The 27844-nt window shown below is 43.5% G+C and overlaps 1 protein-coding gene across 2 annotated transcripts; it reads left to right on the forward strand.

Annotated features, from left to right (window-relative positions):
- Positions 1-27093, forward strand: nyo (nyobe). 2 transcript variants are annotated; one of them, XM_018013305.2, is made up of 9 exons: positions 1-549; positions 7394-7492; positions 17809-18223; positions 19002-19162; positions 19840-20041; positions 20886-21137; positions 21196-22139; positions 22222-22440; positions 25788-27093. In XM_018013305.2, exons 3-9 carry the CDS (start codon positions 17814-17816, stop codon positions 26057-26059), a joined length of 2460 nt encoding a protein of 819 aa, XP_017868794.1. In that variant the 5' UTR covers positions 1-549; positions 7394-7492; positions 17809-17813; the 3' UTR covers positions 26060-27093. The 2 variants fall into 2 exon arrangements, with proteins under 2 accessions (XP_017868794.1, XP_089323204.1); XM_089467078.1 differs by lacking the exon at positions 7394-7492.
- Positions 27094-27844: the final 751 nt, after the last annotated feature.

The raw sequence follows: 27844 nt of genomic DNA on the forward strand, positions 1-27844 counted from the left end.
AACGATCGCCGCTGAGCAACGAGTCACAACCATTGCCATTGTCAAGGCGAGCGCACGGCCAGCCGGAGCAACTATCAACAACAGCAGCAGCAACGCTAGCAGTAGCAGCAACATTAGCAGCAGCAGCAACTGCATCAAACTCTTCAAACTTATATAACGACCGATTAGCCTGACGGTTACTTTAGTTATTCGGTCAACTCTAGACGGTCAAGTTCGCAACGAAACACGGCTGGATCGCAAAAAAAAAAAAAAAAAATTTAAGAAAATCGACAAAAATAATATAATAAATTGAATTTTAAACACGCACTAATGCAGGCACATATTCGCCAGGAAGTGTGTCTGAACTTAGAAATGCAATTGTAACATCAAGAAATCCTAACTAAAGCAAAAGTGAGCAAAGTGAACCAAATTGTGTGAGAGTTAACAAAGAAACAAATCAAGCAGTACGCCGTGTATTGCAAAATAAAGAAACATATAAATATAAAATATCTCAAGGATATTTTTCGCTGGTGACTTTTGACAACCTGCAAGAACTCTTGCAAATATCAAGTGAGTGTCTCTATATCCATCATTATACATTTATGTGTGTCTAAATATTCCTATGAAATCTATATGGATGATTAGAAGAAATTTATTCATTTCATAGTGAATTTATTAATTTAAATTAAATATAATTTTGATTGGTACTGTGATTATTAACACGAAGTATAATTCATATCCGTTTTAAAAGCTGATAATGAACATGAAGAATAACTGAACAACTTGAAAGCTGATCTATATTTTTGTTTGTAAGATATCTAATACGATCTAAAAACTGTTATTTTTTCTGAAGATCACTGAAGAGTATATAGTATATAAATGACTTGCACATTGATCTACATTGAACCATTGAACATAAAACTGCAAATATTTAGTTCATTTGTAATTAAATTCAGTTATATAAATCAACAGGTCGAAGCTTCATCTAATGCAAATCTTATAAATTAGCTCCTCTTGAAACTTATAACAAAACAATTTCAAAAAACATATAGAAGCCCCTTCGAAACTCTTATATTACACTTTGTATAGAGGCCACAGGTTCATTTTGTCTTTAGGAATTCCGATAGCCTTGGCAATGGCAAAGTTGCCCTTGAGTAGAGCAGCATTTTCATGCCAATTATCAGCTCATCTTAGAGCACCCTCTGGATAATTACATATATGGCATATAGATAATCTTGATGTTCTCAGGGCTCTATAATTAATGTAACACAAGCAGCGGCCAATTAAAATAATTTAGACCTGTGCGATTTTGATGTGGTGTGAAATCTGCAATGAAATGTGTCAAAATGCTAGAGCTTGTCTCTCGTCTTTGGTGCAAGAGATGGGCACAGACCACCAGCCGAAATGATGCATTGAATGTCAGATTGAAGCAGCTACTGTCTTAGCTAGGGTTCCATTACCATTACACTATTACCCAGTGCTTGCCACTGTCATGAAGATGCCACCACAACAGCAACAACAACAACAACAACAACAGTAGCAACAACCTGCGTTGGTATTTAAATTTGCTCACATAATTGCACTGGCCATGACTGGGCTGAGCCGCAATCGCAGTTGCTGCCGGAGTTGGAGTTAGAGCTGGAGTTGGAGTTGGAGTTGGAGAGCCAAGACTAGAGTCGCATCATCGTCATGATGACATGACAGTTACAACACAAAACCGATGGGTAATCTTATCTGCCGGGTGGGTTGGCTCTTGGCTGTTAGCTATTTGCTGGGTTCCTAGGTTAGCCGGCTGACTAGCCTAGCTGCCTAGCTGCCTAGCTGGCTGGCTGGCTGGGTTGCCTGCCTGGCAGCTATTAATTTACGCAACCTGCCAGTCGCTGTTGATTAGACGAAGCGTGCGCTTTAATTGCCGCCAAATGGGCAAATCTGCAACACGCTCTTTGCTGGGCTCTCGGCTTGCAATTTGTCATGTGCATTTAATATTTGCCCAGCTCAAAGGCCCAAAGGCCCCCCCGATGTAGCCGACATAGTGCAAAACAATTTGCGTTTGTTTGTCCAGCTTGTTTGTTGCAGTTAGCGTTGATTAGCGTGCAGAGAGGCTCAATCGCAGTGCAGGTTTCATTGCAATTACGGCTAGAGCAACAGTTGCAGCAACGGCAGCAGCAGCAACAGTTGCAGCTGCGCTTTCTTGCGGTGGGCAGTGGCACGCCTCTTGGGCAGCATTTAACGCAGCAGCTGTCAGTCAGCAAAACAATTTCAAATGTCTAAGCATACACGCACACACACACACACATATGCGCATTAGAATGGACCCACCGCATTTGGGCGTTCTGCTGTGAAATTGAACGATTTGACATTTGGCGCAAGTCTTCCTTCTGCATCGATTCACCGAGAGAGACGGCAGTCGGACTTCTTGGTTTTTCTGAAACCGCTTCTCAATAATAATTCTGACATTCTGTAATTTACTTTTGCGGCTGCTGTGTGGCTGCTGTCGCCAAGCAACCAATAATGCTCATAATGACAATCGACGGGCTAACCAAGTTGTCGTCAAAGAAATCGCCATCGATTCTGAGTAAGAGCCGCAAAATAGTGAAGCGTACGGTGTGCGGCAATTGTCATGATTGATCAAATTATGTTGCGAAAACCGCTTCCGTTTCAGTTTATAAAAGAAAATTGATTGAGTCGCCGGCCGTGAGGGAAAAACAAGCAGCCAATCGTTGCGATCTTCACTTGGCTAATGTTGCCAATGGACATACTTTTTTTTATCTACTTGAGGTTTTTATTTATTTTCATTTTTTTTTTGTTAATCATTTATTGCGGCTCTTGAGTTCTCGTTTGCTTACCGTTTGCCTCGTTTGACGTGCGCCCAGTTTCCGTTTCGTTTATTCAAATAGTTGGCCAGGTTTTAGGTCAGCTGATACAACGGTCGCTGTTTTCTTGGGCAATTAGCAATGTCTGTCAACAATGGATGCCAGGGATCTAACTGTTCAGATTGGGGCAATCTCTCGAATGTTTGTCGCCAAATGGGTTAATGCTAATTTCGGCGATGGCCCAGGGCCAGCTATTTTTCGGTAGTTGCTAATTTATGCCCAAGTAGCCAATAGTGGGAACAATTTTGATAGATTGGAAATTGCTAGACGATACGAAATTGCGACTCATTTATATGCAAAAACTTTCGTTTCGCTCAGGAAGCGGATCAGACAACAGTTTTACTCGGGTCTATGATGCAAGTGAAAGCCAGGAAGCTGGAAACAGTTCAATGAACACTCAGCATAGATGATTGAGAATTCCCAAAGGGTTTCGGCTCGTTGACAGAGCGCAGCCTAAAGCCGATAAATCATGATTATGCTCGAGTAACTGTATTTTGTGTATGATTCATAAGTCAAGTATGCAAAATGCATGGCCCCCAATGAGGTCACGAGGGTTCGTTGCCGCCGCTTCAGGCAAATCAGATGGTCCGGCCGTGAAGCCAACCCACATTTCAGCTGTCATCCCAGACACGGAGCAGCCAGCCAGCCAGGCAGGCAGGCAGGCAGGCAGGCAGGCAGGAGTTGGAGCTAAGAAGCTGTAAGTGGGGCTGAGACTGAAACTGAGACTCTTGCTGAAACTAAAACTGCTTGTTTGCCACTTGATTGGCTGGCTTCGCTTTCATTGCCAAATGTCTGCAGGAGGTGCAGCTTCACTTGCTCGGCTTGACATGCAGTTTGGCTAATTCGTCCAGAAGTGCTGCCCGAAATAATTTGCGGCTGTGTGAAAGTATTTTTCGTTTGTTTGCGTATATCAGCATTTTGGCTTTGGCTTTCGTTTTGCCATTGCTCTCAAGTATAGTATTTTAATTGAATATTAATTGAAAAATAAAAGTTTTGCCAGCAACAGCAGCAGCAGCAACAGCAGTAGCAGCATCTGCACAGCTGGCGGCCAAATACAAACACAAATACATATACCATATATCCAGGCTCATATCTGGATGCTGCTTTCAAGAGTTTCACTTTTCAAATATCAATGAACTTTTGCCAGCTGAACTTCTCCCCGGGCAGACTTACACACAATGGCAGCTGTGCCGCCTCCAAAACGCCCAAAACTCAACGGCAGTGACACAAGCAGCATCACGACAATTTTGTTTGGGCAGAAGCTGCTGCAGCCGCCGACAGAAATTACAAAGAAATAATCGTTGAAGAATTTGACTTTCGCTTGTTGGTCCTCGCTGCAGCCGGGCCATAAATAAAAAGGCCCCCCTAAAAGATTTGTGATTGTCGCCGATTAAATGCGCGAAAAAAAAAATTAAATAAAAACGCTTTGGGTGCAACTCACAATTGCCACGACTTGGCATTGGCATTGGCCAATGTGGAAGGAGGAAGCATGGATTAATGGTAATAATGATGCCCAGTCGTTTGTATTTGCTTAAACTTTGACATTTGCCAGCTGCAGCCGCAGCCTCGGATTGCCGACGAAAAAGGAAAATTCCAGTCAGGATAGCATGTGAATTAGCAAACACTTGGGCAGACTTGGAGAAGATAAAACCTGCTCAAAATGTTAATTTACTAAAAGCTCAGGTTAAATAAAATTAATTGAAGCTGAGCAGAATAAGATATGATATTGAGAAGGATATACAACTCTTAGCTTATACATATATATAAAAGTATATATATATATATATATATATATATATATATATATATATATATATATATAATAGTTCAATAGTTGATCTTCGTTTTGGGCCACATCATAGGCAGAGTAAATTTACCCTTAGCAACATCTTTTATCTGTATCTAAGTGGCATATTCAAAACTGGTAGCACCCATTTATATTTAACCTCTGACTCATATTTTGGCTTGGCTTGGGTAGCCCCAACAAAAAGGTTTCACCTCTTTCAATGACATTCAATTTCGCTTTCAAAAAGCTGACTCTTTTTTTTTGTTTTTTTGCGCTTCTTATTAAATTGACAATAATCCAATAAACGTTAAATGCGCCTGGGTCGTGACAAAAATTCGATGCCGCGGCGTGAAAGCGCCAGCTACAGACAGCGATTCGAACTCCAAGCTCTCCCGCCTGCCCCCAGCTTTGGTGCAGCTCCCCTAGCCACCTCGCCACCCCGCTACCCCTCTACCTAACAGATGGTATTGCATTTAGGCGCTGTTAACATTTTGACATCGACGCGTTCCATTAAAAACTTCTCTGGCGAGTGACCCCCGAGAGCACATTAATAGGCTCGATTTTTATATACATTTAGGCGCAGCGTTTAGCTGATGCTTCGCTGGGCCGTTAGTTGGAGCTGCTGCTTCTTCTTTCCGAATGCCGCTTGGAATTCGGCTGGCGTCGCCGGCTGCTCGTGGCTGGGCTGGGGTAGCTGCTGGCAACGTGCCAGCCGCTTGAGACTTCTATTTGTATTGTGGTCTGCTTTGCGGTACCCATGCATGTTGGCACTTGGCCGCCTTTACGACTTTGGCTTTGAGTTTGGCTTTCAGCCACACAACGCACAAGTATTTTTTTTCTCTATGCTTGCGCCTCATTCTACGCCCATTCAATGGCATTTTTTAAGTAGTCTTCCACTTTTTTATTATTATTTCTTTTTTTGACCTTAATAGAAAGTGTTACAGTTCAATGTTTGTAGCTTCCGTTGCTGCAAGATTTCAGTTGATTTTAACAAGCAGATGGCTTGGCTAGAAGACAATCTACAGTCGGATCTGAGAGCTCCAAGAACACGTGTATGCAGACCTTTTATTTGCTCGGGAAAAACTCTCTTACTTTTCCCAAAGATTTAGTTCTGTGTGTCAGGAGTATATAAGCTATAGAAGACTATTATATCTCTCCTTTCCCAGCGGCTTTTTGCATTAGATACAGGGTATATAATCACGCTCAGCGCCTCAGCTGGGACTTTGATGTGTCTATCAGAAAAGCAAAAGTGCAAATCTTGTTGAAGACAGCTCGTTAGAATGCCCGACACTCGATTTTGGTCAATTTGCATTTGGAAGCACAGAAAGAAAGTGGCTAAAAATAAACTGAGAAAAAAGCCCAAGCAAAGCACAGAAAAGAAATAAAATAATAAAAAGGTTAAGAAAACACTGAAATCATGGGAGACATTCGAATTGCTAACGGCGCGTGCGTTGCATCTTTAATTGTATATATTTTAAGTTATTTAGCTCGATTGAGCTGCGCGAGTTGGCCAAGTGAAACTGGCCGAATGTAGAGGCCAATGTGCAGAGTCCTCGAGACTTTTAGTTGCAAATGTGTTAAAATAGGCAGCCTTTTAAGGCAAGTGGCAGTCGCTGCTGCTGCCGCTGCTGCTGCTGTTGGCCATATTTAATTTCGTTATTTATAAGCAAATTTGTTGCGCTGAGTTATGCCCCGACCAAAGCCTAGCGACACCGTCGACTAGGTCAACTTTCGCTAGCATGGAATGCGAAATGCAACAACAGCAGCAACAGCAAAAACGAAGCTACAACTGCTGCTGCAGCAACAGCAACAACAACAGCAACAACAACAACAACAGCAGCAACAGCAACAACATTTACAACAAACAGCGACATTGCCAGCCAATAATAAAGCAAAAGAAGTGCTCTGGCTGACTGACATTGTCTGACTTGGCTGACTTTGGCTTGACTTGGCTGAGATGCTGCCACAGGGAGCTAATAATACGCCAGTCGGGCCTTTTTTGTCCGGCACGAACTCAAAAGCGGGTTTGCTTGAATTTCTTTACCTGCTTCGTTTAAATAGTTGCAAATAAATTGTGTGGGTAGCGACGAGAGATGTGCAACAGCAACAGCCACAGCAACAGCAACAACAATTGCAACTGCAACTGCAACAGCAACAGCAACAGCATCTGCAACAGCAGCAAGTAAATTACTTCAATGTCACCTGCTGATGATTCAAAGTTGAGATAAGCGCTCTAAAAGAAAGAACCTCGTCGTCGTCGTCACCGACGCTGTCTTTGGTTCCGTCGTCGTCGTCATGACGGATATTTTCAGCATTGCAATTGCCTTAAGTTTTCTCTTATAATGAAATTATCGCTGCATCTCATTGTTTGACTGTTGTTGTTCTGGTTGCTGTTGTTGTTGTTGTTGTTGTTATTGTTGTTGCTTCAGCGTTGTACCATCTGAGATTTTGTCTGTTGCAGCAGTGGTAAAATTATTTATTTAGTTCTCGTTTTCACGTTAAACGTTGTCACACTAAACTCAATTGCTGAACTACAGATGCCTATCGTCAGCCGGGCCACTGATAAGGCCAGACACTGAAAAACCTCATTGCCCCGCACTCCCCCACATTGTTTTGTGCCGCTCGCTGTCGTTTTCCTTTCTTCGTGCAGCTGAAAAATCTTAAGTGGGTCTCTGGCCCATAGCGTAGCAAGCGAACTCGTACTCTAACTGACTTCCAGCTAATATTTATACAATTTTCATTTGTTTGCTTACAGATCACACAGCAAACATAAACGAATTCTCTGTTACGGCGTCGTAGTGGGGAGCATCAGATTCCAGCTACGTCTATTTGGCCAACACTAACAATAGCTAAGGTATGTGTAGAGCTAAGATAAAAGGTTATGCTAAGTTCAAAATATAAAAAGCAAACGATAAGAAGCAAATACTCAAAGATACCCAAAAGCAAAACTCATTTGCATTATGCAACGGATATTAAGCCAGTAAACGCGTAATTCAAGTCTATTTTATGCCTGTCCGGTTAATTGATCCTTCATTTACAGTTATGCTATAAGACGTCAAAGTTACTGAGACAAACAACATATAAATAAAAAAAATAACAAATATTAATTACAAAGGCAATGAATAACAGTAAACGTATCTATTATATGATTATGTTATCCATTCATTCAATATGATGCACTACGTCCAGACGGATTGAGAAAAAGTTCAACGCTAATGATCCTCTAGAGTTTTATGATCAATATCAACTTACTCTAAAAGTCGTTCTGCTAACATTTAATAGTCGGCTGTTAACCATTTTTATGTTATCCCATAAAAATTTAACAATTTGCCAAGCTCACATTAATAAAGAAAGGTGAGCTGACCCGCAGGCATAGCTCAAAGCTGGTCATAGTACACACACACACACACACACACACACACACACTTACACACCCACCTTGAGACTAATCCCAAATGCAAATTGAGATCTGAGCAGATGCCAGACAAGCTGGTAATTCAAGCTCAGCTCCAAACGTTTTTAGCCAATCTGTGGGCCATCGATAATGTTTATTAAATGCAAAGTGAAATCCGTTTTGGTTAACTTCTTTATTCAGACAGGAAATGTTTGCCGGCTGCTTCTAGTGCTGCTGCTGCTGCTGCTGCTGCTGTTGCTGTTGCTGTTGCTGTTGCTGTTGCTGTTGCTGCTGCATCTGCCACGGCATCTTGCAGCATTCCAGCCGGCTGCATTGCCCGGTGCATATCATCGACCCAGTTTTAGCATTTTCCTAGCCAAGCAGCGTGCTAACTGGGCGCTGAGCACAGTGTTTAGTTAAATAGAAAATAATTTGGCGTGGGTTGCTCTCAGATACAGATACAAGAGCAATAAACAAGAACTGAAGCCGCCATCACTGCTGCTGCTGCTGCTGCCAGAAACTAAAATAATCTCTTTTAAAACTATTTCATATACCCTGTAACTAACAACAAAAGGGGCATAATCGAGTTGTGCAAATTTATGCAATAGACAGAGAAAAATAGAATTTATTGTGTGAGAAATAAAGAGACTTCGACTGAGACTGAGATGATAGAGCATATGCTGGATATAAATAAAAGTTTCATTATTCAATTCAATTATTTAATTTATATTTTATATATATGTAAGGATTGAAAAGTTTCATTTATTCACTTAAGAAGCCATTTTCACATAAATACTGAAATAAATTGATATTTTCTAGTTATATATAGAATGAGACAAACTACAATAATATATTGTAGATATATGGTATATCATTTTGCAGGCTATGTTTCGGTCGATCATTTTCGCAGTTATCTGGCCAACGTTGTTATTGTTGCCAGCTCGCATTTCACACAATTCGCACACAAACACTGAATAAATTAGCGTGCTATATAAACAATATGTATGTATATAGAAGGCGAGGCGTAATTGTGCAATGAATATCAACAGAAATGGAGAGCTCGGAGGCCGGCTATAGAAACTGCAGCTATAGAAACTGGAGGCATGCTGGAGCCTCTGCCTCTTGGTGAAGATTGCATGCGCCTTCAAAGCCGTTTGCTGCTGTCCCACTTGTGTGCGGCCTTCGATGGTTAGCTGGCTGGCTGGCTGGCTGGCTGGTGGTGCTCCAGAGCTGCTGTCTCGTATTCCACAATAAACGGCACGCAGAGCAGTGACTTTAATATTTATTGCGTTTTAAGAGACGCATTGAGAACGGTGGCTTTTGGTGCCCAGAAATGGGCAACAGTTGCCTGCTGCCGGCTGCCTCCTGCCTGTTGCCTATTGCCTATTGCCTATTGCCTGCTGCCTGCTGCCTGCCAGTTGGCCATAAATCTCAGCCAAGTTGGCTGTTTATGTGCAAATTATTTAATGAGTGCTGCACTTTTGTGGGCTACTGAAATTGGGCTACTGGCCATTTTTGGCCAAAGTGTTTTCCGTCTGCTGTTCTAGTTGGCCAAATTGTTACGATTTCGACCAAGACATTTATCTTCTTCTTCCGCTGGCAACACCTGAGACGGAAGTGCGAAGATAAAATTAAAAAAAAAAAAAGAAGAAAAAATATCAGCTTCGACTGATATATTGATTTTGATTGCTGTTGAGAGTCAGAGGGAGAGAGAGAGGAAGGGGGCGATGGCTGTGACGTGTGTACATGTATATAATGATGGCTAATAAATCAACAGAGATTGCCTGGAATCTGGAATTTCTGTGAGCGTCAGCCACGTCGTCGTCGTCGTTGTCGTCGTCGTCATCCTCGTCGTCGGCATCTTTTGTGTGGCATGCTGCGCCTGCATTTCCTGCGCCGCGTTGCCAATGCCAACAAATTAGCGCAACGGCGTCGGCAAAGGCAAAATCATAAGGCTAAATCCCCAGTCAGAACGGCAGACTATACAGCCGGCAAGCAACAGCTGGCATTGCGCATAGCACTCGGCACTCGGCACTCAGTCTATCAATCAGTCAATGCAACTGGCTAACAAACAAATGCAAGAGCTTTTGTTGCTATTGCAGTCGTTGCGCTGGCTTTTTACCTGTTTGGCGAGGCCAATCTTAATGTTTGTGCAGCCAAGTGGATGCGAGCATAGAAAAACTTGTTGCACTTCTTGTTTGAGCTGCCGAACGCCGCTTAGCCCGTCGAATGTCACAAAAAACCAACAACAGCAACAAAATTAAGCAAATACCAAATACATATGTATATATGTATATATATATTCTTTTTGTCAAATTCCAGCTGTTTGGGCTATAATTGATCTGAAGCTCAGCAAATGCTCAATCTGAAAGTTGGAGCTATGCATTCGTTTGTACAACAAAATGTTTGCTCTTACCCAAGACTTACAGCTCGAGTGGTGTCCAGAGACAGAAGAGCCCCAGCAAGTGTACTCTACTCAAGATTACTTCACTGCCAGATACCACCTGTTCAAAGTTCTAGTATTTACATGCATTTCTACACACACGCACTGAGACACACACGCACACACACACGCACATTTGTTTGCCTTCTTTATTGATGCAGCAGGCATGTAAACAAAAACTTTCTTGTTTCCTCAAAAATTCGTTTAGAACTTTCCAAAATTTTAATTTGATATCGAAGCAAATTGTTGACGTTTTTTTCAAATATTTACATAATATTTACTCATTTCTAAATTTCCGTCCATTTTTTGTTAATTTTTTTATGAAATCTGACAACTAGCTGCTAATAGCTGCTCAAATGAATTATTATCTTGCTTGCATATTTATTTCTGAAATGCCTTTGATTTGTATATGAGCAGGATTCTTGGCTGTCGAATGCCTAAGACCGAAAATAAAAATACTTGTATGCAGTTTGAAAGTTTTGTCGCCTGTTTGTTTTGTTTTTTACTCTTTTTTTCGTATTTCGTTTTTCGTTTTTGTGTGCATCTGCCATGCCATGCAATGCGATGCGATGCGATGCCATGCCATGCTTTTGGCCAGGCCGGGGCCAGTTGAAAATGGGTTAATGGCACATTCTAATGGTCGGGCCAGGAAAGTAGGCAGGCCGTCATTTGAGCTAACAAATTTATTAGTCAGCTCGTATGCAGCTACTCAGGCTCAGTGCTATGAGTGTTCGGCGTTGAGAATATTGTTGGCCATGAATATTGCGCTCAAATTGGCTTAAATGCCAAGCGTTGGCAATTAGCTGCGCAGCCGGTGGGTGGGTGGTACAGTGCAACAGTTTACAGTTAGTTTGCGCCATGTTGACAGTTACGTGCACCGCTGCTCAGCTCAGCAGCCACCTGCCACCGTTGCCACCGAAGCAGTGGCGTTGCATAAATTAGCCAACAATGTGGAGCACCGTGAGGCAGCCGCATTATTGTGGTGCTTCTGTGTTGCGGGCGGTGGTGCTGCCGCTGCCACAATTCACAGCCTTTTGTACTTGCGTAATGCATTTTCACGCAATTTATAACAGTTTGCAGAATTGGGTCAGCAACAGCAACAGGAGGCCGCCCAAAGAAATGGGCTTATAAATGCATTTGCATTTGATTGAGTCGTGAATTGGCAACGCACACACACACACACATACAGACACACAGCGCACATACATGGCAGAAGCAGCCATAAATCTTGAACTGTGGGAGTTGCCACCCGTTTCGGTCGTTCTGAAAAACATTTATGACTGCAGCTTTGCCGCTTCGACCTGGTTTCGACAGCATCATTTCCAGAAACCGGAGCCAGCTGCTGCGACTGCGGCTGCGGCTGCAGCTGATGATGATGCGGCTTTGGCGTGCGCTTTTCAATTTGTTAGCCGCCGTTTCCTTCTTCTATTAGCTTTTTTGTGCATTTATGTGTGTGTGTGTGTGTGTGTGTGTGTATGTGTGTGTGGTATTTGGATTTATGTGTGCTGTCAGCTTTTCGGCTTTTCTAAGCTTTATGAATTTTACTTTTAGGCCAAGAATTTCAGAGCCGCAACAACTAATTATACGACACGTGCTAAGCCACTGCGCTACAGCCGCCGATTATAAATTGCATACAGTTAAGAAATTATAAACACCACACACACATACACACATACATATATACACACCAGACTATTTTGCCAACAGTTTCCATTTAATTTGCCTGATAGCCGCTAGCTAGCTGTCAGCTTTCTAACTATACTTAATGCTGTTTGATTTGAGCCAGTTTTCTAGAATTTTTAATTGTGCTTAAACGTTTTTTATTGACGCAAATTAGCGCTCAAGTAGAATTCGATGCCACGACGAACGAAAGTGTCAGCGAAAGAACGGCCAGACACAAGCGAAAAAACTAGGCTGCAACTTTCATAAATCTGACCGAAGACGTCGACGGCGACGACGACCCCGACCTCTAGCCCAAGGGCCAAGCTAAAGGAAAGCGAAAAGTGTGTGGCACACGCTGCACGGCGATACGAGTTGAAAGAATGCAGGCCATAGAACCGCTGAAGAGACCGTTGTCATAAAGTTCTCTGTCACGTAGTTCAAATAAAATGTGTTTTTATGGCGCGATTAGTGCTGGATTTTATGCTGCCTAAAGCATATCACAAACAACAACAACGGCAACAACAATAACGCATGACAAGAGCAACAAAAAGTGAAAAGAATGTCAAGTGTTAATTGCCTACCTATGAACGTGTCGCCGCAGTCTTCCCTGTCTTCCCTGTCTTTGCTGTCTTTGCTGTCTGGGCGGCTGATGAAGATTAAGTTGTAGCCAGTGTCTTTTTATGGGTTTGTAAGTGTTATGTTTATGGGCATGCGACTCGAACATGAGCAAACCAGCAGCATCTCTCGGCATTTTGTATGTCATTGCATTATAAATGATCATAAATGTTTTACAAATGGTAAACACAATTAGCCTGGCCAATTGGGCATAAGAAATGAAGGGAATACGTATAAATATATGTGAAAAGATTAATCTTCAAACCATATTTATAGAGAAGGTGTATAAATGGTATGCACTTCTAACAAAAAACAAAAACAGAAAAGGAAAACCATTAGGCCTAGTAAGTAAAATGGCCGCAGTAAACTGCAGTAAAACTGTCTAAAGAGGATTTCTTTCAGCTGCGCAGGTATTAACAAATGATGGTCTAATGGAATATGCTTTATGGATTCATTCACTCAAATGATCTGCGCAATAATTCAGTTTTTTCTCAAAGGCTCTGCGGCTTAAATTAATTTTATTATGTGCATTATCAGTCAAGCAATGCGATAAAGAATGCTGAGAAAAACAATAAAACACTTCACTTAACTGTTTATTATCAACTCATTCATCTTGAAGAAACCCACTGGAGCTAGCTGGAAATATTAGAGTATTTAATGTGCATACGAAATCCATTTGCAAGCAACGCCCCAAAGGCGCTTTCAATTTTTAATTAACATTAAATTGATGTCAAATGCTAATTGACTTTTAAGCCATCAAAATCAGGCATTCAATATATTGCGAACAATAAAAACTACACTCTCCCCAGGGCAAACACAATTGCAGCCAAACGAACCCAATATGAGATATTGGGCGAAGGCTGCAAGTCCACGATAATAAATAGAAGCCTTTGTGACGCGCTGAAAAATGCACGGTCAGGCCGTGCTGCAAAAGGAAGCAGCATATTAGCAGAGCTGAACGGACCGTGCCGGAGCGCTGCTGCATTCAAGTCGGCGGCATTATCATAAACTAAATATAGCAGCAAATATCAATTTGATTGGGCGCGGGGAATGCTGCGGTCTAGCCGGCAGCAGCAAATTGAGTGCAGTGCAGCAATGAGGCAGTGCAGCAGTGAGGCAGTGTGCATTGTTTGTGGAAAGTACCGTTGAGACCGTTGAAAAGTCTGGAGCAGTTCACGTGCATGTCCGGCTGCTGGCCAGTGATAAATTATCACTGTTGGCTGGCCATTAGTTTTCGGAAATGTACGAGGTGAGCAAAAAGCTGGCCGCAGTGGCCGCGTGCAGTCAGCGGGCCGTGTTACCAATTCACTTGACGCTAAAACTTATTGCCGGCGATGAGAATGCGCTTTACCCAGGGCCAGCGGCAGCCCAGGCCAGGCCGGACCGGGCCAGAGCAGGACAGGACGGGGCTATGGCCATGACCATGGCCATTGCCGAGGCGTTGGCGTTTATTATGCAAATATTTCAGCTTTAAGTTGCGCGAGGTAAATTAATATGCTGGGCCGATTTACCTGTTGGCTTTGACTTTGCTTTGCTTTGCTTTGGCTTCGCCTCGCTTGGCTACACAATGTCGCATTCATTTAACGGCACTTGGCTGATTGTTATTTAAAGTTCAGTTCATAACAATTGTTGCAGTTGGCTGTTGCTGTTGCTGTTGCTGTTGCTAGCTAGCCGTTGCAATTTATTGCTTTGCATAGTTAACAACTTGATTGGTAGCGCTGGGCACTTGGCTGACATTGAAATGTAGGCCTGCCATTGATGCCCGCCAATGATTGTCCTCCATCGCTGTTGTCTCTCGTTGTCGTCGAGATGTTGCAGTTGTCATGCTACATAAGTGGACTCCAGCTGTTAGCTGTTGTTGTTGCAGTTGCAGTTGCTGTTGCTGTTGCTGTTTTCTGTTCGCTGTTCGCTGTTGTTGCATAACTAACAATGTATGCATCGCATAAATACATAGCGCGATTGGCCAGCAACAGCAGCTATTCAACTGAGCCAGCTAAGCTAACGGGAGCCCCACACAAATGTGCCTGACATGCAAAAGAATTTTAAAAATTCGCTGCGATTATGCGGGGCAAGGCAAAGGCAGAGGCAGAGTGAGAGAGAGAGAGGGAGTGAGAGATGCAGAACGGGTCCCCATTTAGCAATGCAAATGGTGCTGTTTAGCTTATAGATAATGTCATTCACAATACAAGAAACTATCGCAAATATGGTTAAAGAACTCGAACATGTTTGCAACGGCGGAACTCAATTTCGGATGCTCCATTGATAAGAGACAATCGTTGAGTAAGACAGTTAACATGCAAAAACAATTAGTGAGTGCGTTTAAGCATGCTCTGCATAATTAAAGACCTTTTGATTTGTTGAGCACGCACAAGTTCGCTGCCGAAGTCATTTGTTTTAATGGTCCAGTCCAATTGCATTTGATAGGCCTTGCGGTCTGCAAACTCTAATTGAATTTCCATTTAAATGAGTTCGACTTGCTGTCCGAGCTTGCAAAAAGAATAATGGATGGAATAATGGCCTTAAAATAGGTTAATGGAGGTACGAAATCCATTCACAACGCAATTGCAACGAGGCCTAAATCAAATATCAATCAGATCAAGTTCGCTGCCTAAGTCTTTTGTTTGTGCGAATCAAATGATTTCAGACTGAAGCAAAGACCATTAGCCAAGCAACCCTTCACTTATGATTATCTCTAAAGTTAGACGATTCGCCCAAGTTCTTTGGCCAGCATACATAACCCATCAAATAGGCCGAGTGTATCAGGCGGCTCTTGGGCAGCCATCGACATTGGACCCCACCCCAAAAGAAAGACCTGTTTGCAGCATGATTGATAGATGCGCCGAACCGAATCCGTTGCTGGCAGCTACCGGCTCCCAAGGCGAGCGGCTTGTTAACGTTCAATTAGTGAAATGGATAGACATATCTATGGAAAAGCATCCAGAATCCAGAATCCGAAATGTTAAGCCCAAAATTACGTGAATGTTAATTAAAATGTTTTTGTTTTTTGGTTTTTTTTCGCCGCGTTGGGGACTTTGATATGGTCACTCAAATGGAAATTCGTAATATGCGGCAAGGCCTCCGGTGTCCAGACCAAAGCGGCGGCAACCGCAAGATTCGATTCTAACCGCATGCCACACACATGCCGCATGCGTGTGTACCGTTCGTTTTTTAGTTTTCATACTACTATTATTATTATTATCTTTTTTGTTTTTAGTTTTTCCTTATGTGTCTATGTTGTTTTTGTTTCTCGTCTTGGCCATGCCCGCTTTTCGGAGCGCTCGGTCAATGGCTCATTATATTTGTGGGTTAGCAGGTGATGCCAACAACAATGAAACTTTTACAAATCTTTCTGCCCAAAATATAAGCGCTGCCAGTGGGCTATTAAAAGCGTGTCGGTCGATGGGACGCCGCTTGGCTGGCAGCCCATAATTAGCATAAATTCATTCATAGAACTAATTGCAAGTGGAAGTGAGTGTTCCCGTAATGAACCGGGTGCCAGCTGAGTTTTACCAAAAGCCGCAGCCCGCACATTTTTCCCTATTTCTTTTCTGCTTTTCTCTCTCTCTCTCTCTCTCTCTATGAAGTTTTCCAGTTAAGTGTGTGTGTGTGTACTGTGTGTGTTTCAGTACTGGTGCTAAGGTATGTTATTAACTTAACGGTACTCGCTGCTGTTATTTGGCTTTTCATAATTTATGTGTGAGCGCGGCAGGCGGCGCACTTGTTTTGCATGCCACGCCGCTAGATGGCGCATCGAACGCACCCCCGTAATTAATTATGTAACACAGCAACATAATCTTGAAATTCTAGTAAAACATCTTTCTCACGCCACCCCCTTATTAACAGATGCTGGTGCTGTTGTTGTTGTTGTTATTGTTGCTGTTGTTAACCGTGTCGATTGCCTGTTGCAAATAATGAGCAGAGATTATCTCACAGCTGCTGCTGCCGGTGTCGGCTTCAGGCGCTTTACTCAACTTTTTTTGTGGCTCTTTGTTTTTCACTTAGCTCGCACACACACACACACACACACACACACACACATGTACAGCTGGCCGTTAGCTGAGCGCTGGCCATAAAACAGAAGACATTCCCAGGTTTAACAACATGCATAAATATACATGCTGCAAACATTCGCTGTTGCCGAGCAATCAGAGCAAACTTTTCACTTTCACGCAGCTGGGATTTGCCAAAGCTAACGACAGTCATAAAAACAATAAAAGACTCCCAAAAAAAAAAAAAAAACAAATTGTGGATTGTCAGCGCTTTAATGAACACTTGCATAAGCGTGAAAGCCGCAAGCAACTGAATAGCCAAAGAACCCAATGCAGCTCCAGTTTAAGAATCGTTTTTTATTAGAAATCTGCCGGTGCATTCAGTGTGTGGCGGAATGCGTTTTATATAGTCGTAAAATGCTTTGAATTTGTGGCGGGTGAAAATTGTGTCTCACAGCTTGATATCATTTCCGAACGCCTACACACGCAGACTCCCCCGCGAGCGCTCGATGCTCTGGTTGCGGGTCAAAGCGATTCTCAGCCTTTCCCAGGCGTCAACACATTTCACACATTTCAACTTGCCCGCGGCAACGGCAACGGCGGCCTTAAACATTTCTTTTTATTGTTGTACAATAACAAGCACAAACATTGCTAGCCAGCTGTTGCTTTAATTAAACTCTGTAAGACCTTACAAGCCAAGCAATTAATGCCTGCACACACTCACTCGCTCTACGTGCAACATGTGCCAGCAACAGGCAGGAAGAGCAGCAAAATAAAATAAAAATAAAAATAAAAAAATCAAATCAAATCAGAAAAAGTGCCGTTTGCCCAGCGTAGTTGTCGTTGTTGTTGTTGTTGTTGTTGCTCTTGTGCACCGCATGCCGCGTAGCTGCCTAATATGCAGCAACTTATAAAATGCACAACAGGAATTACATAAATTACGCGTAACGTGAAATTAGTTAGTCTAATTAACATTTTGCCAATTGGCCCCTCCCCAACCAGCCAGCCAGCCAGCCAGCCAGCCAACTAATCCGCTTTGCTCTCCACTTTTGTTGGCTCTCTTCTAGGCAAAATGTTTCTACGCCGCTGCACTTTTCTGTTGTTGCTCTGCCTAATTGCGAGTGACGCCAACGCCGTGCGCAAAACGAAGCGTCCTGTCAAGCCGGCCAAGCAGACAATTCCACGCACCAATGTGACGCCACCGCCTGCAGCATTGGCTGCCACAACTAGCAGCAGCAGCAGCAGCAGTAGCACCAGCACCAGCAGCAGCTCCACCTCGCCAACAACCAGCACGAGCGAACAGATCGCCGAGGCGGTCCCAGCCCCACTGACCAGCAGCACCAACAGCGCGATTAGCAACAGCGAGCTGCCCAAGCCGCTGCTGCCACAAACTGATGCACAGCCGGAGCCCAAGACGGACAAGGCACCCGAAACGGAAGAGGAGTGCGATCCAGATATGATTGGCTTCGAGATAATTACCGGGTAAGTGTCATAAGCCCAAACATGCTAAGACTTTCCCAAACCCCATTTGCATTACTTTTCACATTTATTTATATAGCAATCGGGGGTCCGGCGATGCTAATAAACCCTATTCAAGTCTGGGGCTTTCGGTCAATTAGCCAATTTGCATAGAACTGAAGCTCAACGGCGGCCAGTGCTAATGCTGTTTGGCTTCAAGTAGGTGGGGGGTCGACAGGGGGGCGTGCCATGACGGCGAAACGAGGCTTATCTAATCGCATGGTGTGTTTCGATGTCAGGCAACACATAAAACACACAAAGCACAAAGCACAAAGAGCTCGCCGACATCAGCTGCTTATGAGCTTTCTTTCGTCAGGGCCGCGGCTGGCGCTGACAGCAGCAAGTTCGTTGCCTGAGTCTTTTGTTTAGGGGCCAGCTCATGAGCCAGTTATGCGGGGGCACCATGACGTTACATTTGGCTACACTTTCAGTTTTCTTTTCGGCACGCACAACCTGTTATTGACTAATCAAATTGGATTAGACGAGCTTATGGATTAATCAATTTAAATTAATGTTTACACCTTGGATACTTAGGGAACCATAAACTATGGGATAGTCGGATTAGTGTAGGGTATGAAGCAGACATTATAATACAAACAGATGTTAATCTTCTTTGTAATAGCCCGAACAAAAACTCAGTTGTCGCTTTCTTCACCTGCTTGGCTCGTAGTTACACCATAATTTCATTTCAAGCTTAATGAAAAAAGTAAAATAAAATCGTGTTTTTTTCTGGGTCTTGTAGCTACGTGTTGTCGGCACCGTCGAAGATGTTGGATACCCTACCCGGCACCCTGATGCTCACGGACTGTTTGGAGGCCTGCCAGAGCAATGAGTCCTGCAGTTCTGTCAACTATGAAACCGGCTTGTGTGTGCTGTTCAAGACGACCGCCGATAAATTGCCAGGTGAGTTAGAAAGTGTGAGAATCTGAATCTGCTGAGTCTGTGCTCGCACAACTGTTGCCGTTGCAGCTTGCTGCTGCTGCAGCTGCTGCTGCTGCCGCTGTCGTTTTGTGTGCCAAAGAAAGTTCAATAATTTAGTTGGCCGCTCGTTCATTCAATTATTGAGTTCTAGTTCGTGGTGGCCAAGCCGCTGGCGCATAAATCACCAGCGTCAGCTTCAGTGCGAAACACGCCTTTGGTTTTACGCATGATTCGGCAGGTAGGCAGACAGGCAGGCAAACAGGCGGGGCAAGCGACAGACGAGGACAGACGAGGACAGACAACGGACGACAGAAGACAGACGGCGGCTCCAACTTGGCCTGGGCCCAAGCAAACTAGATTTTGCCTATTCTGCAAACTGGCTTTTGGCATTGGCGTTGCGCTAACGCATAATTTCAGGCCAGCCTTGTCGCTGTTGCTGTTGCCGTTGCCGTTGCCGTTGCCGTTGCCGTTGCAGTTGCAGTTGCAGTTGTCGTTGCTGTTGCCGTTGCGTTTGCTGCTGCTGCGTTTCTCAACGCCTGTTACTTTGTAGTGAAGGGGCGTGTGCGTAAAACGCATCGCACGCACCACACGCACCACCAGCACCACACACGCACACACTACTAACACCATTTAATGCTTTTGGCTTGTCTGTTTTGCAGGTTCACTTTCGCGCTCACAATTTCCGGTTTTCACGATCTACGCACAGAAATCGTGTTTGGGCGTGCGTCCTTGCTCCAAGGCCTGGTGCATTGATCGCGTTCAAGGTTACCGCCTACCCGAACATGTCAAATCTAGTCAGACGGTGCTGTCGCGCCGCGACTGCTTGGAGCTCTGCCTGGGCGAAACGGAATTTACATGCCGGTAAGTCAGCCCGAAGATGAGCCGTCAGCTGTTCGGCTAACCATTGCATAATCAACTATTCAAGTTCATCCAGTTATGTTTATTAGGATCGCATGGTATCGCGTTACGATAGGTGTAACTAGGCTGCTAAATGGACACCTACAAAACTGAGAACTGGTTCATTGCAGATAGCAGCGCGTTGATTTCCGATATACAAAAAAAAATGACTAGAAGAGTCAGCTAAATAGTGTTAGATTCTCTTTTGAGATTATGTCTAGTGTATCTCGTTTCGCTGCAATAGAGAACTCTGGATCGTAAATTGTGCAGAGCATTTAGATAAGAAGAACTGGTTTCACACCATCTCTGGCCTTGAATAGATTATAGTGTCAAGATGAAATTGAAAGATAATAATCTATATTTAGCTAAAAGAAGAAGCACTTTCATATTCAAATTAACCAGTTTGAAAAACTCCTCAGTAATCGAACAGTTGGGAGAGAAACCCTGTAAAGCCCTCAGTGTGCATTAAAACAAATAAGGAAACTATTAGAATACTAATAGAACTAGTTTGGACTGAATGCAAGATCTTCGCATCAGATAAAACAAATTGCATCAAATAACATATCTAAGCGAATTAATTCCATAGCAGCAGCCGCATTATAGCCTAGCACATATAACTACAGCTTACAGATAAATCTTCCCTTGCTTCGATAGCTATCTATGTTGCTCTATTCTACACACTGTACCTAATGCTATATCTTCACATTCATTCTTTATCTCCGCCTTTCTGAACAAAAAACCTTCAACCTATTCTACTGCCTGTCACAATGCGCCCATCTCTGCCGCTCATAACTCTTGCCTTGTGCAGCTCGGCGAACTTCTATCGCCACTCTGGACTGTGTGAGCTCTCAGACATGGATCGCATCACGCTATCGGCCGGCAACAGTGTGGAGGCCTATGAAGGCGCCGACTATCTGGAGAATAATTGCGCTGAGGAGCCCAGCAAGCTATGCGAATTCAAGCGCATCTCGGGCAAGATTCTGAAGACAGTGGATTCCGTTTATCAGGACATTAACACCATTGATGAATGTCGCGATCTGTGCCTCAACTCGCCCTACAGGTAAGGCCAACGCACTTAGCGCGCAAATGAATAGTTCTCACAGTTGCCACTTCGACAGATGCCACTCGTATGACTACAATGACACTGGCGACATGGTCTGCCGTCTGTCGCATCACAGTCGCGCCACGCTGACGGACGTGATGGATCCCTATCTGGATGTGCCCGAGGCAGCCACCTATGAGCTGTCCGCCTGCTACAATGTGTCTATCGAGTGCCGTTCCGGCGAGATGATCACTAAGATACGCACCTCCAAGCTGTTCGACGGCAAGGTCTATGCCAAGGGGGCACCAAAGTCGTGCTCGGTGAGCGTCGACAAATCGCTGGAGTTCGATTTCCGTATGGGCTACAATGATCTAGAGTGCAATGTGCGCCAGAGCGCCTATGGTCGTTATATGAACGATATTGTCATACAGCATCACTCAATGATTGTCACCTCCTCCGATCTGGGTCTGGCTGTCAGCTGTCAGTACGATCTGACCAACAAGACGGTGCTGAACGATGTGGACTTGGGTGTCACTGGCGAGATCGAGTCGTCGCTTAGCGAGGAGATAACCATCGATTCACCGAATGTCGTCATGAAGATCACGTCACGCGATGGCAGCGATATGAAGCGCATCGCCGAGGTCGGTGATCCCCTGGCGCTCCGTTTCGAGATCGTTGAGCAGAACAGTCCGTATGAGATATTTGTGCGCGAACTGGTTGCCATGGATGGCTCGGACAGCGCCGAGATTACGCTGATTGATGCTAATGGCTGCCCCACCGATCAATACATCATGGGCACCATACAGAAGCTCTCGCACAATCGCAAGGTGCTGCTCTCCCAGTTCGATGCGTTCAAGTTCCCATCCAGCGAGGTGGTACAGTTCCGCGCCCTGGTAACGCCCTGCATTCCACGCTGCGAGCCCGTCATTTGCGATAGCGACGATGGCGCCAGCGGCGAGCTGAAGTCCCTCGTCTCCTATGGCCGCAGGAAGCGCTCCGTTGTGAATGGCACCGATGGTGGTAAGTATTGATCAGCCGCGCTGACTGAATTTCGGCTTCTGGCCGTGGCTCATTACGCTGCTAACTGCTTGCAAATTCACAGTCGAGTTCATGGTCAGCACACGCCAGCAACGCGAACGCCGCGATGTCGGCTCAACCCCGGCCGATGATAACATACTGCTCGTGCAGTCCATACAAATCACAGACAAGTTTGGCTTCCAGGCCGAGGATGGTAGCGACGCCAGCCAGAGCTCTGGCGAGCCCCACGAGAAGGCCTACGCGGGCGTTGCCCAGGACAAGCTCACTTGTCTTAATGGCTATGGTAAGTTTGGCTCCCTCTGTGAAAATGCCCAATCAAGAGCGAATCAAAACATTCAAAGTCGATGCTGCTGCTGCTGCTGCTCCTGCTGCTCCTGCAGCAACAGCACGCTGATTTGCATAGACAAGGCGGAGAACGTTGTTGACGTCGTGTTGCCGCAGCCAGCGGGTGGCGGATGGCTGCAACTGAGGATGCGAATGCGTTGCGCTAAGCCAGCCAGCAGCCATCTGTCCGCCTGCCAGTTGCCTGCTGCGTCGTGAGCCAGCGGCTTGTTTTGCCCATTGTTGGCTGCTCGCTAATTTTGATAATGAATCAATTTTTCATCATTGCCACTGACGACTGCATGAGAAATAAATTGGATTCTCTAGCTATGTGGCTCATGTCCAGAATGTGTACCGCACTCTGCCAGCAAGTTATGATGCAGATGCAGATGCTAATGCCGATGCTGATGCCGATGTTGTTGTTGTTGCTGACGCCGACTCACGACCAGGTCACTAGTTCAATAAGATGTGCCGCGCCAGCAGCTGTGCAGGATGAGATGCTGCTGTGCTGCAGCTGCTGTTGCTGCTGATGCTGCTGTTGCTGCTGCTGCTGCTGTTGCTGCTGTTGCTGCTGTTGCTGCTGCTGCATTACTGCACGCCTCATTTTCGTGCGGCGCGAAAACTTTGCACAGTTAGCCAAGCCCCTCGCCTCCTCAGCCCCCTTGGCCGTAAGGCACGGCAGTTGTCATTGTGGAGCTTTGTAGAGCAATTGCCATGCGCGTTCGACATGGCGCATTAATAACAAATGCAGCGTTGAAGCGTTAAATTTACAGCTTGTTAGCCGGCAGCTGCAGGTCCAGCTGCGGCTGATCCAGGTTCATTTGGTCCCCAGATACAGCAGCAGCGGCAGCCACATCAATTTCTGTTGCAATTACGCGCTGCACCGCAAAGCGAAGCGCGTCGAGCTCATTGGCCGCAATTAGAGCAACGGTTTCTCCTCAGTTAAAGCTCATTTGCCACACACATGGAAGATGGAGGAACAGAGCGTGAGCAGAGCGTGCATCAGTCCGGTGCGTGCGGCATGTGGCATGTGGCATGTGGCAATCAATCTAGCGGCAAAGCTCCAGCTCCAGCTCCAGCTTCAGCTCTATCTCCATAATTTATACAAATTTATTTGAATTATGCATTTTTTCATAACTCTATGGCAGCATTGTTGCCTGTAATCTAGCTGCCCATAACTATAATCTCAGCCATGAGCCTAAACTGATCAATTCCCAAGACTGCAATTTGAAGTTTATAGAACACGTCAATTATTTTCCTGAAATTTGTTTTGTTTAAGTTATTACATTTAATTAGGGTTGATGTGGCACCAGCCAATCACTCTGAGGCTTCCACATAAATTTTGAGAGAAAATTCTAAAACAGTTATGAATATTGTGCAGCTGCTTTCTTAAGTAATTAATTAACAAAAGAAACACGAATTTCTGTTTGGTGCTTAGAAAGCTGATCATTATATCTCATATACATGCTAAAAGTCATAAACGAAATGAGTTGAAAGCTAATCAATATAGTTATCAAATTATGAGATATTTTGTTAATATCGCAAATTTCTTAGTGTTTACAATTCCCTCTTCAATAATCCGAATCATTATACAGTACACTTTTGATATACTCTTCAAAACTCTCAAAGAATCTGTTCCAATTTCAGACAATGCAATGCATTAGATGGCATCACTTTCATTTAATGTCCCTTTTCCTGTTCAGTTTCATTCACTTTCACATCGAATAATATCTAATGTTCGCTTCTTCAATATGTGCCCAATCAAGTTTTACTCGCTTTCATCTTAGATGCAACATGATGCACATCCGATTTGTGCACTGGTTCCCATAGTGTTAAAAGCCAAAAACAAGAAGAAGATGATAAAACGCAACAGCAACTGCAACACGAACAGCTACAACCACAGCAACAACAGCAACAACAACAACAACCACCACAATTGCAACTACGTGCCAATGCTGTTCATTGTTCTAAGTTGTTGTTTGTATTTATTGCTATTGTTCGTCGATTTTGAGTTTATTTTGAAATTGTTTACCCTTTGATTGCCGTTGTGGGTGCCCCCTCAGCGTTTATCATAATTGTAATAATTTCATGTGGTATTTTGTTGCTGTGCGGGTCATACGCACCGTCAGCCAAAACGAGACGCAGTTCATGGGGGCTGATAGAGTAAGAAAGAGAGAGAAAGAGATAGACAAACAGATAAAGGCAAACCAAGCACATAAATAAAAGCTCAAGTGCGTGCGCTTTGTTATTGAAACTCGTTAAAGTCATTGCCAACAGACCACGACAACGACAACAACGACAACAACAGCAACAGCAGCAACAACAACAGCCAAAACAGCGTTGTTATTTGTTGTTGCTCTTGTAGGTTTGGGTTAGTTTTGGTTGTTTGTTGGTTTTAAGCCGTCGGCGCTTACTTTTTATGGCCATTTGATGTACAACAGCAACAGCAACAATAACAACAACACAGAATGCATATGTAAGCTATAATCTGTGATAGTCATCAGCCAAGCCATCGTCGTAACCGTCATCATCATCGTCATCATCATCATCATCGTCGTTGCTCTTAAATTCTGAAAAATTCGTGAACTGGACGACAACGCATGCGAGCTAAGCGAACGGTTTGCTCTGCACTTTGGCGGCACTTTCACCCGATTTCTACCATTGGCATTGGCATTGGCATTTCGAATTTCCTCTGTCCATTGGCCGTTGGTTTTTAACTCCAATCTACCATCTCCGGTCTCTCGTTGGCGGCTTATTTATGTGGCATGTTGCACACAGTTGAGTGTAGAACCAAGTGCATGCCCCGCGTGTAGGAGCATGAAAAGTGAAGATCGACTCGAAACCAAAAAGTTGAAATAAAAAAAAAATTATATTTATATATATATATATGTGTGTGTGTATATGTACATCTATACTTATATATATGGGAGAGAAATATGCAACTCATGCACTAAATTGTCGCTGCTTTATTTTCTCATTGTGTTGTGGTTGTAGCTATTGTTGTTGTTGTTGTGGTTGTTGCTGTTGATCTTCAACTTGTTGGCATCAAAGTTGGTCACTTGGTCGGTCATTGGTTTAGCCCCAAGGCAACTGGCGCGAGTGAACTGGGTCAAGCGGCACACACTTTTGTTTTCTTTGATAACTAAGTAAGTTGGTTTCGTTGTTCGCTTCCTTGTTGCTGCACAGGTTCCTCATTATCGGCCATTCGCTCTTCTTTCTGGTTTTCCTGTTTTGATAAGCATGCCGTTAATCCAAATCCAGTTTCATGCTCTAATCTCTTTCGCCCTCTGCTTCGCCGTCTCTTTACAGGTCTGATCTTTGCCGGCTCGCTGTTTCTGCTCGCCCAGCTGAGCATCTTTGGCATTTGGAAGACCGTGCAGCGACGCACACGCAAGGAGCGCTATCTGTATCAGCAGGACCCCACGCCCACCATCACATACGGTGCGCCCACAATACTGTATGGCCCGCCCCCGGCAGCCGCGGGCAGCATGGCCGGCGCGTCGCATGCGAACAGCGCCAAGGACACGCTGAGCAAACTGTACGACAGCGGCATAAACGGACGCTATGGTCAGCAGTACTAAGACGGGTATCGGATAGCTCTCACAGTTAGCTGGGAACAAACGCAATATGCCTCGAAAGCTTCAAAAGATTCGATGAGACTTGAATAGCACATATATATCTATGTTCGCCAAGCAGCGATGCATGAAAATCATTTGAAAAATTCATAGTTTAATTCTACGTAAAAACAAAAAAAAGGAGGAAAAGAATAAGAAACGAAAAATTAGCATAAGCTTAATTTAGTTAATACGTAATTTTATTGAGAAGAAAAAATCACGTATTGAGACGATTGCAATTCGAATGCGCGCTTTAAAATGCCCTGGAAGATATATCTATATAAATAAACAAACATATCTATATATATCGGTATTCCAGCATTTTAAAACTGCGCATTCACTAAAAGAAAAACACGAAAAAACTTTAATTACTTAGCATCAAAAATTGTAGAAAATTTTTAGCGCAAATTAGGCTAATTTTTTTTAAACAAGAATCTTAAAATATTTATATCTGTGTGTAGTGTAAATCTCTGGCATGCGAGTATCTAAAGTCTAAGTCTATAACTGAGGCAAACATTGAAGTGCATTTATAACTATTACCCCACTATTTTATTTATTGATTGTATTATTTATTGATGCTTCGAGCGGCCTTATACGTTTATAGAAGGCGCAGCCACAACGTTTCCAGCAGATTTGCCAAATAATTTTGTATCAAAATGTTTGTGTCAAATTTCTTGCAATTCGGCGGCGCTTCAAACCTCTCGAATCAACTATATTTATTGTACTTAACTTACTATTTATTACTAATTTATTTATTGCTAATTGCTAATTGCCAATTGCCAATTGCTAATTTATTGCCGAGCCGCAGAGAGGTGCTAAGTTAATAGGTGCTTAGCATGGGACTACACATCACAGCAAGACACCAGCAAGTAAAGGCTAAAGTTTAAGGATCATAATTTTAAAGAGAACCATTCATACACATGAATAATTATACACTTTTGCTAAACAAATTGTACTGATTAAGTAATGCAATGAACTCTACACATAATAAACTCTATAAATATCTATAAATGATAAATGTGTTTTTAATTGTTGGGAAATTTCTAAAGATTAAGGATGATATGCCATTATATGGTATATGGGTTAAACTATATATATATTTTTTAAATATAGTATCTCAATAATAGATATTATATTGCTAATCAATATATATGTGCAGGATATAGACAGACTTGTACTTATACATATAGATATATCTATATTAAACGAACATCTATAAATTATTAATTTTTCACACCGTAGACTTTTCATATTGCATTTATGCTTATCTCTATTACTTGAGATATTCATAATGATAAATGTTATTTTTCTCTTCTGTAGTTTCATTCAACTTCAACGCACAAGCCATCTCAATTAACAAGCAGTAGCTAGCTAATAAATTTATTAAGTGATTTAGTTATTGCTGTTGGTGCTGCTGCTGGCAGTATGTCATTATAGGCATTGATGGATTGACAGAGTGCAGACGGTAGCGACCCTACCGAAGACCGAAGCCCATAGGCAACGAAGCAGCCGCTCGTTAGCAATTGCCCCAAGTTTTGTTTGTCAAAGCACTTGAGCTTGATATATGACAAATGCATTAGCAGACTAAGTGAAATGCTAAAACGCCAACAAATTACAATAATTTCACGGCACTGTGAGCATTCAGTCACACGCCTAAACGCACACACGCACACAACCACACACACGTGGACTACAGTGTTAATCAAATTATGAAACATAGGAACAAGTTAAGCGAACCGTTTTACGATCTCT

This window comes from Drosophila arizonae, chromosome 2, assembly GCF_054131065.1.
Source record: "Drosophila arizonae isolate 15081-1271.41 chromosome 2, UAZ_ARI_1.0, whole genome shotgun sequence".
Taxonomy (NCBI): Eukaryota; Metazoa; Arthropoda; class Insecta; order Diptera; family Drosophilidae; genus Drosophila; species Drosophila arizonae.